The 14,441-nt window shown below is 30.9% G+C and overlaps 1 protein-coding gene across 1 annotated transcript; it reads right to left on the reverse strand.

Moving 5' to 3' along the window:
• On the reverse strand, nucleotides 1-14,196 carry LOC129233528 (organic cation/carnitine transporter 2-like; the record flags this gene model as incomplete). Its single annotated transcript, XM_054867540.1, has 6 exons — nucleotides 1-87; nucleotides 252-399; nucleotides 2,776-2,944; nucleotides 8,185-8,339; nucleotides 10,314-10,417; nucleotides 13,834-14,196. Coding segments are annotated over 6 exons (1,026 nt in total), but the record flags the coding sequence as incomplete, so codon positions are not given.
• Nucleotides 14,197-14,441: the final 245 nt, after the last annotated feature.

Raw genomic sequence — 14,441 nt, forward strand, 5'->3', positions numbered from 1 at the left:
CTATGAAATGTATACAAAAATGGTATTTTTTCGCAAATTTGCAGTTTTGAAAAGGTCAATAACACTTGGATTTTTCTTTCTTTCTTCCTGCAAGAAAGTAGACAAATTAGGTGAAAATAAATCCTTACAAGATGAATTTACTGAAATTTAGTACAAAGAGTGCACTATATTTGATATGAATATTCGATAGACTTGATTTAGTTCATCAGCTAAAATAATTTACTTGCTTCTGATGTAAGAATCAATAATACCTTTTCAATTCTTTCTTTCAACTGCTTCATGGCAGATGGCATGTTATGAATTGGTAGCTTATTTCTTTGGGCAGCAGTAATCATTGTCTTTTCTGCTTCATCATATCTGCCTTGAGTCATTAACCATCGAGGAGATTCAGGCATGAAGCTATATTTAAAAAAGTCTATTAATCTTTTGAAGAAACAAAATTTTTCCAGAAAAAATATTTTCTGGATTGAAATTCAAATGACAAAACAACGGCAAAAAATACAGAATTAAAAAAATAATAATAACAAAATAATTGAATGAAATATTTTGCATTTATTTTAAAAGTTAATATATTTAAAGAAATTTTTATGCCTCTTCCAATATTATCATAACATTTTAAAATCCTTATTTATAATGTATTATTCATCATATTTTAAAGTATTTTTTAATCAAAAAGGTAAATTAATAAATAACAGCATTCAGAAAAATTTCCAGAACATGATAAAAAAGAGAAAAAAAGTTTGAAAAATAAAGCTTAAAGTACTGCATAAAATTAAAAACTCGTAATAAAAAATTGGCAATAAATTTGGCAAATACCATTACGTTTTAAAAAAAATTAAGATTCATACCCAGACTTAAATACTTTCTTGAAAATAATTATAGTAATGAAAATAGTTAACTATCATTATTGTAGTTTGTGCTACATGCTAATTAAATACAAATGCAAACTAGCAAATTTTAAATGAAAGTATACTGGTATTTCACTGAGTTGCAATTTAAAGTAACTTTAAAATGCAATCTCGGATAATTTCACTTTTTCAGTAACATATCCAAAGAATTTATTTTGTTATTTACTATTACCGTGATTATCATATGATCATACATTAAAGGGAAAAAGAAAGAAAACATGTTAATCAAGGTTGTTATCTCCCCAAGAATAATGGTACACCCACTTCAAATTCTATTGAGTACCCCCCCCCCCCTCCCAAAAAATCCCTTAAAACAAACCCTTCTTTAAAACTTTCCTGGCACAGTATGTACAACCCCCCCCCCCATCCTGTGCTTGTTGGCACCCCTGTATTAATGAATCAAAGTTAAATCAAATGAGAAAAAAAAACAACTTTTAAGATCATTTTGCCAGTATTAAAACAGATGAAATAATTTTATGACACCTTTAAAAAAAATTTTTTTTAAATAAACAAATACATAGATAAAGCAAATAAGTTGGTTTATACTTAAAATTGCACAATACTGTACTCCAACTTTTGATAAGTTAAACAAGAAAGTTTTGTACACAAAAAGCCTTTAGTAAAACAGAAATCACACCAGAACTACAACTGTGATATAATTTACTTTAGTTCAATAATTGCAACCATTTAACCATAAAACAACACTATAATGAAAGCACAAACATTGCAACTTCTTTCAATACTTGTGCTTTGATAATTGTTTTACGGTTATTTAAAATAGGCCTGAAAAATCAGAGGCATACATACAGTATGTATGTATGTAGCTGATTTTCATATCATTTCAATTTGAAGTATGATTCTTTAAAATAATATAACTTTTTAAAAACCTATTAACATCATTTGTTGTCTAGTATGCTAACTAGCTTCGAAGAAAAGTAAAGCTTTAAAGTTAATAGAGCAGGTAACTATTGATAACAATAACAAGGTTTGAACAAATAACCAAAAAAAAAAAAAACTCCCCTGATTTTTCCTTAACTACTAATTTTGTTTTTGTTGCAATTATCTATAAAATCTGCTTCAAATTTATTCATTTTTGTTACATTGTTCAAATTATTGTCTTTTGAAATTAAGCAATGATATAGAATAGTGAAAAATTCAAAAACCAAGCATAACATTCATTCTGAAAAGAAGTCTTGTTTCTTTTTCTCAGAACTAAAAACTCAAAAAATACTTCCCTGAATTTTCATTTAAAAAAAAAAGTTAATTTCCACTGTCACTAATACTATACTTATTTTGTTTTTATTACAAGTATCTTTTTCACCTGTTTCCAATTCATTTGTTTTTGTAACATTGTTTAAATCTGCAATCTTTTGAAATTGATCAATGCTATTAAATAGTGAAAATTTAAAAAACCAAGTGAAACTTCATATTGAAAACAAGTTTTTTTTTCCCTCAGATTTTTGACTTCCTATGTGATAATTTCATTAATAATGTCAAAAAAAAATTCATTAATTGAAAAAATACTACAAATGTTTTGAGAACTAAGGAAGAAAAATACAATTCTTAGATTAAGGAAAAAATATTAAAAAATAAAAAAAAGTACATATTATGGTGCCAAGTCTTGGATAGCCACGATTTCAATAAAAATCAAATCAAAATTTTAGAGTTTATAAAAAGATTTAAAAAGAGAAAAAAAAACACTACTAGTTAGGATTTCAAAAAAAAAAAAAAAATCATAGGAGATCGTAGAGTTACAAAACTCTGATTCCTGAAGCAAGCATTGAAGCAATCACCATCAAAAGATGCTGAACAGCCGTCAAGCAAACAAGTTAACATATATGAACTGAAACTTTCTAAGGATTCTTACCACCAATAACTAAGTAAAATGGAAGTCACAAGAGCACTAGCTAACTGTTGATACACCCAGTCCCTAATCAAGTAGGTCATCCCAGGAAGTAAAAGCAAACCAAAAGCCCAGCCAAATGAAAAGGCAAAAGTCACTCTAGTCCTATACACTGGACCAAGTACTTCCATTACTGTAAAATACAGAATAATTATTGGGCTCTGGAAATAAATACAAAACTTTGGAAAATATAAACATAAAATAACTTAATATAAAAAGCAACAAAATTGAAAATTGACTGTAAAATTAAAAAAACATAATGCATTATACAAAATGAAATGTGTATGCTAAAATGAAAGTATTAAAATAAATCTGGAATCTGAAATGAGAAATGGTATTTCATTAATGTACTACAAAACAATTTTTTATTGTTTTACTCCAATAATTTTATGTACCATTTATACTCATTCAACAAAATAAAAACCTGTTGAAAATTAATAAAGGCAAACAAAAAATTTTTAAGAACATGTAAAAATGTTTTGTAACACTAGTTACAAAAGTACTGCTATGGAATAAAGTTTGAATGCAAATAAGAAAGCACAAATTTCATTCTGATGTTGGCGGTGACTGCAAATTTTACTTGAAACGTTTGAACTAGTTTGTGGGCTCAGTTCTACATGGTCTTTGTAACAATAAAAGTCTTATTATTTCCCTATAAATAAAGACTTAATCATTATGATGATACAAATTAGAAGAAAATGAGAATAGAACTATGAGAAAATAAATAAAACACAGTTAAAAAAAGTATCACATTGTTACAAGCAGAAAATCTTTTGCAATCCTCTCTCTGGAGTACATTTATGGATTCTCAAAAAAAAAAGGGGGGGGGGGGGTATATAAACAGAAAGGATAAATTTGTTCAACTTAAAGGTTATTGCAACCACACATAAAAAAGGAATTTTTTTAGAATCACTGACACATCTGTAAGCACATTTACTGGACAACTGTTGAAATTTTCTTGTCAAAAAACAAATTACAGGCAGAAAGATAACCATTTTTATATCATGCAAAAAAGAAAATTTTATCAAAATAAATAACTTTGGTAATTAAATACATGATCTTCAGTTGAAGTTCTAAAACTGACTACAACTTTTATAACTAAACTATAAACAAGTACAATAAAGAAACTGAATGCTAAAATAGTGTGGGTGTGGATAAAGTTCCTAACAAATGTGCAGATAGTACTTTTTAACAGTTATATTCATGAAGGCAGGAAATGCCGAAAGGAATTTTCAGCAGAAAAGTCTTCCATTTAGAAAAACCTATGCAATATGCAACTGCCCATATCAGCACACTCATTGCTAATATCAGGACACACAATTTCCTATGGAGCTTTTAAGGAAGAGTTTAAGTTCTAGAATTTGTGCTTTGTCCATTTAAATAATGAGGAAAATAAAACTGGGGTTCCTTTGAAAGTCTTAAATTTCAAGTTTTATGTTTTAAAGTTTGAAATTGGGGGGGCTGACTTCTTGATCTTAAACGAACAAAAACAATGAACACACCCTAATAAGGCTTAAAACCCTCTGACAAACAACCAAGTTAAACAAAATCTAGGGAGTAGGGAGGAACTATACCAAAAAAAAATTCCATATTTTTCTATGAAAATATCAAACTATGTAACAGCACCAATAATTTTTTTCTCAATTTTTAAAAGAACTCAAAAAAAAAAAACACTTTTTCAGATGCAATTAAAATGTAGTCACACATCCAAAATTGACGAAAAATTTGCAAACAGCCTGTCACATACCACCATTGTAAGAGGTTGAATAAGATGAGCAATGTCAATATCTAGTTTAAACAAAGTACATTTAATCTTTACTAATAATAAAGCTGAAAGTCTCTCTGTCCGGAGGATGTTTGGATGTCTGTAGGATGTCTGGATATCTCTGACGTGCATAGCGCCTAGACCATTCGGACGATTATCATGAAATTCGGCACAAAGTTAGTTTGTAGCATGGGGATGTGCATCTCGAAGCGATTTTTTGAATATTCGATGTGGTTCTTTTTCTCTATTCCAATTTTAACAACAAAATTTTCATAAGATAGAGGAGTAAATTACAAAATTATCATAACGTGGAACCCTAACATGGGCACAAGCCAATTGGCGAGAAAATTCATCATACATTATTTGTAAATATACAGGCGAACCAAAAGACCTTTTAATTTTTCTATTACGGGCAAAGCCGTGTGGGTACCACTAGTTAAAAATAAAACATTTACAATCAGGGTCCCACAAATCCAGAGCACCTAGTCATCCGGGGGACTAGAAAAAATACCTTGACGATTCTGTACCTCAGAACCAGAAGAACGCAAGTCACATAATGGTAATTTTAAAGGAGAGAGAAAAAGCTTTTTTCTGGCGCATGCAAAAGATGGGGAAAATGATGCCAACCTGCTCTTTTAACCTTGGTAAAAAACTGAAAAGATTTTTTTTTTTTTTAATGGATTACATTCACTTGACTTGATGAAGAATAGGCTTCTACATACAATGCACTAATAAATGGAGAATCTCAATTTTTTTTTTTTTTTTTGACTTGCCTTAGTCTGGCTCTGAGGTAGAGAACTAGTTCTTTCAAGACAGGAGCTTTTTAGAAGTAATGTTAAACTGAAGCCATGTTATACCTTCAATGAGTCCTCTATATACTTTTACAAATCCAATATATTTTGCTTAAACCTTAGGTGTGAGTGTCAGGGTTGACAAATTTTATTTTGGCTATTAAAATTCAGATTAGAATATGTTTGCCATCTTTAATTTAAGAGCCAGTTTTTTTTAAGGATTGGGCAGGCTGGATAGTAGACACTTTATTTTGCTAAAATTTTCAGGATATGTCACTTATTCAAAACGGCTAAATACGTATTTTTTCATTTTTGCAAAAAAAAAAAAAAATCTAAGTTTTTGGAAGTCAAAGTCGCACAAGCAGACATTTTTTTTGAAAAAGGTGGTTCAAAACCAATTTGCATTATTCTTACAATAATAAGCAAATATTTCAGGCGGTGGTGCTTCGTTGTTTAAACAGGCGGGGGAGTGATCCCTTTCCCTAATTCTAGTATTTTCTAGAAGTTACAGGGATTATCCATTCATTATTAGCATTAAAATACTATTTACATGTTAATCTTCATAATGTTATTAAATGTCACCAAATTTGGAACCAAAATAAAGTTGCCAAAAATGATGCCAGCTTGCCAATCTCTCTTGAATTTCTTGCCAATCCCATATAAGCAAATATTAAATGGCGCATTGCAGGCAAAGTTAACATACAGGTTAAAGTTTCAAGAATTACTTTAATTTTTAGAGAAAGTTAATAAAATACATACCAAATTACAGTAAATTAAGCATGTATAGACATAAAAACAATTACTATTTACAAAATTTGTAACAATACATTCGATCCAAGAATTCATAGCAAAAATATAGAAGAAAATTTCGAGAAGGCCACAACATACTAGTTCTCTGCTGAATGCAACATACAAAGAACTGGGTTTGTCTTTAATTAAAAAGAAGCTGGCTTGGAAATCGTAAGCAGAATTAGGTAGCAATACCCATAATATGCAGGGGTGCGCACAGAGGGGGGGGGGGGACATCTGTTGGCCTAGGCTCGAGCCTGAAGAGGGCCCAATATTTTTAAAACTAGGGGTGAAATACGGGGGTAAACAATACCGAGTGGAGCCCGGAAAAGTAATTTGTGACAGGCTCCAAAATTTCGGTGCACGCCCCTGTCGATATGCCAATACTCCCTTTTTTCAAATGCATAATAGATCACGCATAAGGCATCACTTATAAGTAACTTGTAGCTTACAATGTTCATTGTAAAGACTCATTTATGGAGGGAGTCAAAGCTCAATTAGTTAGGTATAGGTAGCTTAAAAACAAACTAAATCAATTGAACTGAATAGTTCCCTTTGTAGAATTCAAAAAGGTCTTTTAGGCACCAAAAAGAAAAATAACACACATCAAATTTACCAAAAGAATTGGCTATAAAAAAGTTTTTTGAAAAAGTAAATAACATAAAATACATTTAACGTAAATTGAGTATGTCTTTTGCGAAAATTTTGTCATATAGAAATCAAAGTTAACAAAGTCACATATATATCTGCTAATTCTATATTAGCTACCAGTTTGTTTCGCACTCTTGGCTTCCTTAAGAGGTTTTCCATCTCCAGCTCAGTCACTTTGCTATGCCGGGCTGGCTGAGTGCTAATAAGCATGAAACTTCAGTTCTCGGCTGGAAATGACTGAGCTGGCGGTGTATTTCACGAAAGTCACATATAGTTTGTAGATTTTCAAAATGATGCTTGGGTGAGCGTATGATAAAACAAGTATTGGTATGCTTTAAACTTTAACAAGAAAATTAAAAGCAGCATATGCATATGAAATAACAAAATTATCAATTTTTGTTATAGCTATGCCTAGTGATGTTCCCATCAATTTTTCTGAGGGTATACTCCCAGTAATCCATTACGCACAATTTGTGTAGGTGAAAATATACATAGTCTGTCATAATATGAAAATTTATAAAGCTTGAGGGAATACGCTATATGTCTAAAAAACGTTTGAGAGTATACGGTGTACATGGAGTACACCCTATGGGAACACCACTGGCTATGTCATCTCTGAACACAGTCACACAAAATTAAAATAAGAAAGAAAAAAAAAACTTGTTCTAACAGGACCTGATGGATAGCAGGGTTCAATTTAACAAGAACTTAAATCTTTGAATTTTTGATTTGTGTAACACATGTTTATAATCAATTCTATTGATTTTATGAACTTACTATCACTAATCCCCACACAAACATCTAAATGCATGTGCCAAAAAAAAAAAGTTTCTAAACTGTGAAAACTCTGTACAGCTTAACATAAAAGAATTTTAATAATAATTTATTCATTGAGGAGGATAGTTTGCAGTTCCTTGACTTGAAAGTTTAACTCTGAACAAGATAAACTGAATCAAAACTAAACAAAACACTTATTTTCAAATGTATATCCTTTTTTATTTGACTGAATATCATCTTTTTTTTCCCCTTACATCAAAAATGATACTTATAAATTCAAATCACAGTCAAGTTGCTGGTTTTATATAGCAACAAAATTCTAATAATCGCTCATCATGCAATATAAAGTTATTAGAAATATTTATTTGAAAGTGTCATACAAAAAGAGAGATAAAAATCTTGATTTAACTAACACACTAACTCTGCGTTTTTAATTTGTTTTGAAAAAACCCTGAATACCTAAACAACTGATGAAATAACAAAATTACTCTAATTAAATTGATACACTTCAAACAAATAAGCTACAAAGAATTTTATGTTCATTTGTGGCAAAGTAAATCTTGAGAATAAATATCTAATAGTTGCTTAAATGTTACTTACACAAACAAAATGATGTATTCTGAGTCCCAGCAACTCCAAGTGCTAAACAAAATCTAGCAACACTAAAAAACGTATAGCTAGGAGAAAAAGCAGCAATAACACTTGCAACAATCATCAACGTAACGGATAGATTCAAAATTATTTGACGTCCAAATCTATAAAAGAAAAATCAAGCCAATTTCAACTAAGAAAAAATAAAGTCATATTGAAATTTATCTGAAAATAACTCATGAATTTGTAGAAAATATTTAATCACATTTTTAAAACAAAGAAGGGAATAATGAAACTTATGTCACCAAGGGTCAGTAAACAAACAGAAAAATTTTCATTCACAACTAAAATGCTTTAAATATTGCATTTTTTGCATAGAAATTCATTTGATTACTTTTTGTTCTATATAGTGGCATATGATTTATATAATTCCCATGTATATTTTCATTTTTATGCAGAACACCTTTCATATTCAGTTCTAAATTTTTTAGAATCCTTTATTGTGATAGCCATTGCATTACAAAGTATATGAAAGCTTCTACGATAGTGGATGGCAAAATTTAACACAAACATTTATGGTTGGTTTTTTGTATTTAAATGTGAGTCTAAAATAGTGAAATTAAAATTTATCATTAACTTTACTTTGTTTTTATTTTCATAATTCTAATATACTAAACCAATTTTATCTCATAAACTTGTAAATTGTTGAGTCAAGGTTAATAGTAGACACAAGTAAAATTTTATTTTTCAAAAACTATGAGGAAGCTTCCTGCCCCCTCAAAACTCTTTAATTACACATACAAAAATCATTGGGAAGAAACCATTTGAATTTTTTTTTTAAATATTTTTTGGTTTTAAAGTGTGTTGTAAGATCAAAATTTTCGAAAACGTCAACCCATTTACAGAATTTCAAATCACGAACAACCCTGTGTTGAGCACAAATAGTAGTGCTCCCTGATTATATGCGTAACAAAAAAAATTTTTTTTTTTAAATTTTGAATGTTTTAATTGCAAGAAATATTTATTTTTTGAATAAGGCTGTCTAAAAATCAAGTGGATACGACACAGTGTATTGAAAATGTTTGTTAACATTATCTTGTTATTTTTTATGTTCTTTCTTATGTATTTAATCAATTTTAATGTTTACTAACCAAAAATATGTTAATTGTTCATCTAAAAATAAATTTAAATAAATGAAAATTGTTGCTTGTATTCTTCAGAAAAGTATGGAAAAAATATTTGTTAATATCTACACCTCTTATTCTTCTTTCTTGAATTACATTATATGACAGCATAATTATTTGCCAAAAAGTGTATGTTTCTTTTTTTTTTTTTGGAGGGGGGGGGGAGAAAGAAAGAAAGAGCACCAATTAAAAAGTTAACTTCCGATTTCCCTCTTGAGCTGTGTTAATATGTTTGGTGAACTACAGTTCTTAAAATAATAGCTTTAGTTATTTAAGAGAAAGCGAATTAAAGCGACATCACAGAATCAGTGACGTGGCTTTCTTATAGGAGGTGCTTGTAGAGCAAGCACTTAGATAAAGCTTACAATAAATGTTCATATTACCCACAATAATGGCAAAAAACCTTATAACCACAAAACAAATTCAAAAAAAAAAAACTTTTAAGTCAAGCTTACAAGATGTTTCTTTAATAAAATAAAATAATACATAGTATCGGATTTACTTAAAACAACAAAATGAAAATTATTACTAGAAATATTACTAGCCCAAACAAACAATAAAAATTTGGTGATTACTTTTTGGATACTTTTATAGACAAAGAATGAATTCATGTCAGCAGTGCTGAAGGGGGGAGGGGTCCCTAAAATATTTGACTTGTTGTAAAATGCAAATATTTACTATAAACTGATTTAAAACCATCTTTTAAAAATAAACAAACATCTACTAAATTAAAGCTGGCTAAGTAATCTAAATGGTCATTTTTTTTTCAACCTGATCAAAATCCATCAGCTATGGGATTTATCCTCTGAAATGAATTGTTATTCCAAAAATTTTCTGCCAACTACAGTACTGTATGTATGTACATACATGTAATTGATTTCTGATATAGTCATTCATAAAATATCAATTATTAATACTTACAGGAAAAGTTTACAATAAAAAAAAATAGCTTACCTATCAGCAAGGTGTCCAAAAATAAAAACGCCACACATCATGCCAGCCATGTAGTTAAACTGAGTAAATGAAATAAGCCAGTCTCTGCCACACACCAAGTCATACTGGAACAATCAAGGACATAAAGCCTCCATCTGGTACAAAAATTTAGTTTCTTATTTAATACACACATAACAGTGATTTACATAGACGAATAAAATTTATTCCCCATATGTTACCTGGCTCACAAAAATGAATTTCACACAGTCCTCAGGCCAGGAGAAGAACCCAAGACAAAAATCAAGGCTTTCATGACTGCTATAGAAGTTGACAGGATTATTTCATTTTAGCTATGAAATTATGCAGGGTTCATATTGATATTCACAGAAACAGGAGTTTCCGTATAACCCCATATCAGGAGTTTCCAATGTGGGTGCCGAGGCCAGGGCCGCCGACAGGATTTATGGGCCCCCTATGCAACTTTCTTCAGGGCCCCTAACTTTTTAATAAATTTTTAACCTCCTATTTTTAGGCACCGTTTTCACATAAATATTTAAAATTTATTTGCGATTTTTTACCTTTTTGGAAGAGGAGGGATATCAGGAGAGTGATGCAGGGATCTCCTTGGGGTTGAGGGTAGAATATCTCCAACTTTAGGTGGTCCGGGGGTTTCTCCCCCCGGGAAATTTTTTGAAAAAAACACTAAAAATTTCTGCATTTTGAGGCCTTATACGGGATAATAGGAACTACAAAAACATGAGTAAAGAAAAAAGGAAAACAAAAAATTTCTTAAACTTTACTCTTTTGCACACTAAGACAATACAAAACACAAACTGCTTGTGGTTCGACAAATCATTGATATTAACCGACAGAGAGGAAGAGCGACGAGGGAGAAACGATGACGCATTGTCACTTGCTCACATCGACTGTCGGTATAATTAGTTTTCTATCATCTCTTATCAACTCATCAACAAACGGAACACTGAATTAACTGAAAAACGATCAAGATTAAAATATGCTTTAAAAGAAATGGAAATAACAGCCTAACCATTTGGTCAAATCATACTTTATACAACTGATGGGAAATAAAATTGAAGCACTTTTCAAGCAGTATCAGAAACTTTTTAAATTATTTTCAAGGCCTCTGGAACAATTAAAATTATTCAAAGCAGTTCATTTGTACTTTCCAATCTCTGACATTTTAATACTTGATCGTATAAGTGATCGAGCCTGATCACTTTCACTGAATTCACAACGATTGAAAACTAATAATCTTAACTATTAATCTTAACTCTAGGAGAAAAACTTCCTTCAAACTAGTTTTTTTAAGGGGGGGGGGATTTATCTTTATCTTAGGCCTGCTTCGCGGGCCCCTCAATCTTTCACGGGCCCCTGTGCAATGCATAGGCTTCCCCCCCCCCCTCTCGACGGCCCTGGCCGAGGCACCCCGTGGTGCCATATGCATAGGCAAGTTATGCCGTGAAGTGTTTACGTTATCAAATTTTTTTTGTTATACAAACTAAAAAAGTGCAATGGTTGCTCATCAAAGTTTTACACGGTTTCAGATATTTTACTTGAATAAAACAAAAACATAAAAATATCATTCATCTACATTAGTAAACTAAAAGACGTCTTATTTCATTGCACAATTAAATGGTAACCCTGCTTCTACATAAATACTTTCTGGCATTTTCTTCAAAATCAGGCAAATATATGAATATGATTATGCATCTCTACTTACGCCTTATACAGTTTTCTATTTATGTTTATAAATTAATAAAAATGTATATATAGAGAGATAGATTCATGTATAATTGAAATAAATGTTTGAGTTGTCGTGAGAAATTTTAACTGTTTAAAGCGTGCCATGACTTGAAAAAAGTTTATGAACTCCAGCCCTATATCGTCGTATCAGAGCAACAGTAAGAAATCTTAAGTGTTATTTCTGGGATTAGATATAGTGAAACCTGTCTATAACAATAAACCTGTCTATAATGATATTTCCCTTGGTCCCAAAGCAGGATGACAGCATATATAATCAAACTGTCTATAATGATAACCTGTCCATAACAATATCATTTTTAGGTTCCAACAGTATCATTGTAGACAGGTTTTACTGTATCTTACTGTTGCTCTGAAGGGAGGATATAATTTCTAGTACCACTAGAGAGTGATGCATTTGGTTGAAAGATAATGAAAAATAATAAAGAATAGTGAAAAAGAAATAACATGGATTAAAAATACAGCACTTTCTCACATTTTTAAGCATTACATGGACTCTGCACAAGTCATGAAAATTAATTCCGGGAATTACTTACAATAGGGAAAAAAGTACCTTTTGAAAACTTTTGAATAATATTGAATTAGGGTGCATCCCTCTTATCTGCTGCAATAATTTTGAATTTAGTATTGATTTACAACGTCCTATTTGGCAGCCTAACAAGCTCACAATTATGCTGCCAGTAATTTTTTTCGCTTTTTCTTAAAAAAGTTCATCAATTGTCACAACCCTATCCAGGGTTCATCTCATGACTGTCAGACTGTCAAAACAGCAATTGGAGTTTTGAAGTGGGTTTTATTGACTTCAAGCCCACCTTGGAATATTCTTTTTAAGTTTCTAACAATATTTCTGAAACAAAATTTGGAAAAAAAGTCAGACTCAAAAGACTAGTACAGTCAATTCCGGTTAATAGGACCACATTGGGATGGACCATTTTAGTCCTAATAACCTTCTAATCTCATTAAGCGAACAGGACCTGTGTAGTTTGACCAAACATACATCACACAATATATGTAAATGCCGTTATGATTACTGTGAGCCCCATATGTACGGTGAGCATGCAAAGAAGAAAAATTGCAGTTTATGATATTTCTGAGTTAAAGAATAAAGTAAAGCAAATAAACTTTTTACACTCCTCCCTGACCGATACGTTTTTAGTTATTCCTTCCAATCAGTATCAATTCAGCTCAACAACCAGAAGTAACAAAAAATGCGAGAGTGGAAAAAAATGCTAAAAAATACTAATTGGAAATTAAAAATTCCAATGAAATGTAAATTACATATTTCACATCTAAATTGAAGAAATTTAAAATTTCATTGAAATTTTGATTTCTGCTGGAACAGTGCCACCCTGCAAAGGGAGTTTCGTTAAGCATTTTTTTTTCCTGTAAATATTTTTGGGTTTTATTAAAAGTTACAAGAACCATGATGAATTTTTATTGCACTAACTATTAAGCTCCTTGGCACACTTGAAACTTGCTTCAAGTGGGCGATTTATTTTTTTCCTAATTTGTTCTCATGTTCTTTAGTACAATTAAACATATTTTTGGTCCCAATAAGCGAATGTGTAATGGCTTTTGTTCTTAAAGATTTGGTCTGCTTAAGCGGCTGGTCCAAATAACCGGTAGTCCAATGAAGCGGATTTTACTATATCTTGAACATTTTCAGCATTGCTCAACTATGAGCTAAGTGAAACAAGTCTAAATCTAGTTTATAAAAGATATAAAAAATACTTGCTAGAAAAAACTAATTTATACTTACTTCCTGCGTAAGTGTATTGGTATAAAATGAGGAATCATATTCCCAAGATTCACAACTAACTGTTTTATTCTGATTGATCACAGCCTCACCCTCCACAACTGCTGTTTCATACATAAAACAACGACTTGGGGAGAGACCTCCATCGTGGAACTCCAAAGGAATAGCTGCATTTCTCCACTGCTCAACAGTCCAATTCAAGCCTGCAGGGCGGGAGCACCATACATCTTGCTTCGGGGCAAAAAAAGGTGTGCTTAAATTATAAAATGCAGTCGGGGTGCCTCGCAAGCAAGTTAGAATAAAAATCAATCGCTGCCAAGGGCCATAGTTTCCAATTACATCAGTAACATCACGAACAGGAGCTATCTGTAAAAAAAAAAAAAAAAAAAAACTTAAAAATTTGCAGTTTTTCTTACACACCATGACTAACATAGTTAAGAAAAGTAATTGTTCCACATATTATTTTACACTAAAAACTTATACGATGTTGGAAACCTTATCTTTACGCAAAGCATAAAATAAAATCACATCTTATTTAAGCATTATAAAGTACAGTCGGACCCCGATTTAAGGATACCTTACCTAAAATCCCTATTAAGCAACTGCGCAAA

This window comes from Uloborus diversus, unplaced genomic scaffold, assembly GCF_026930045.1.
Source record: "Uloborus diversus isolate 005 unplaced genomic scaffold, Udiv.v.3.1 scaffold_500, whole genome shotgun sequence".
Taxonomy (NCBI): domain Eukaryota; kingdom Metazoa; phylum Arthropoda; class Arachnida; order Araneae; family Uloboridae; genus Uloborus; species Uloborus diversus.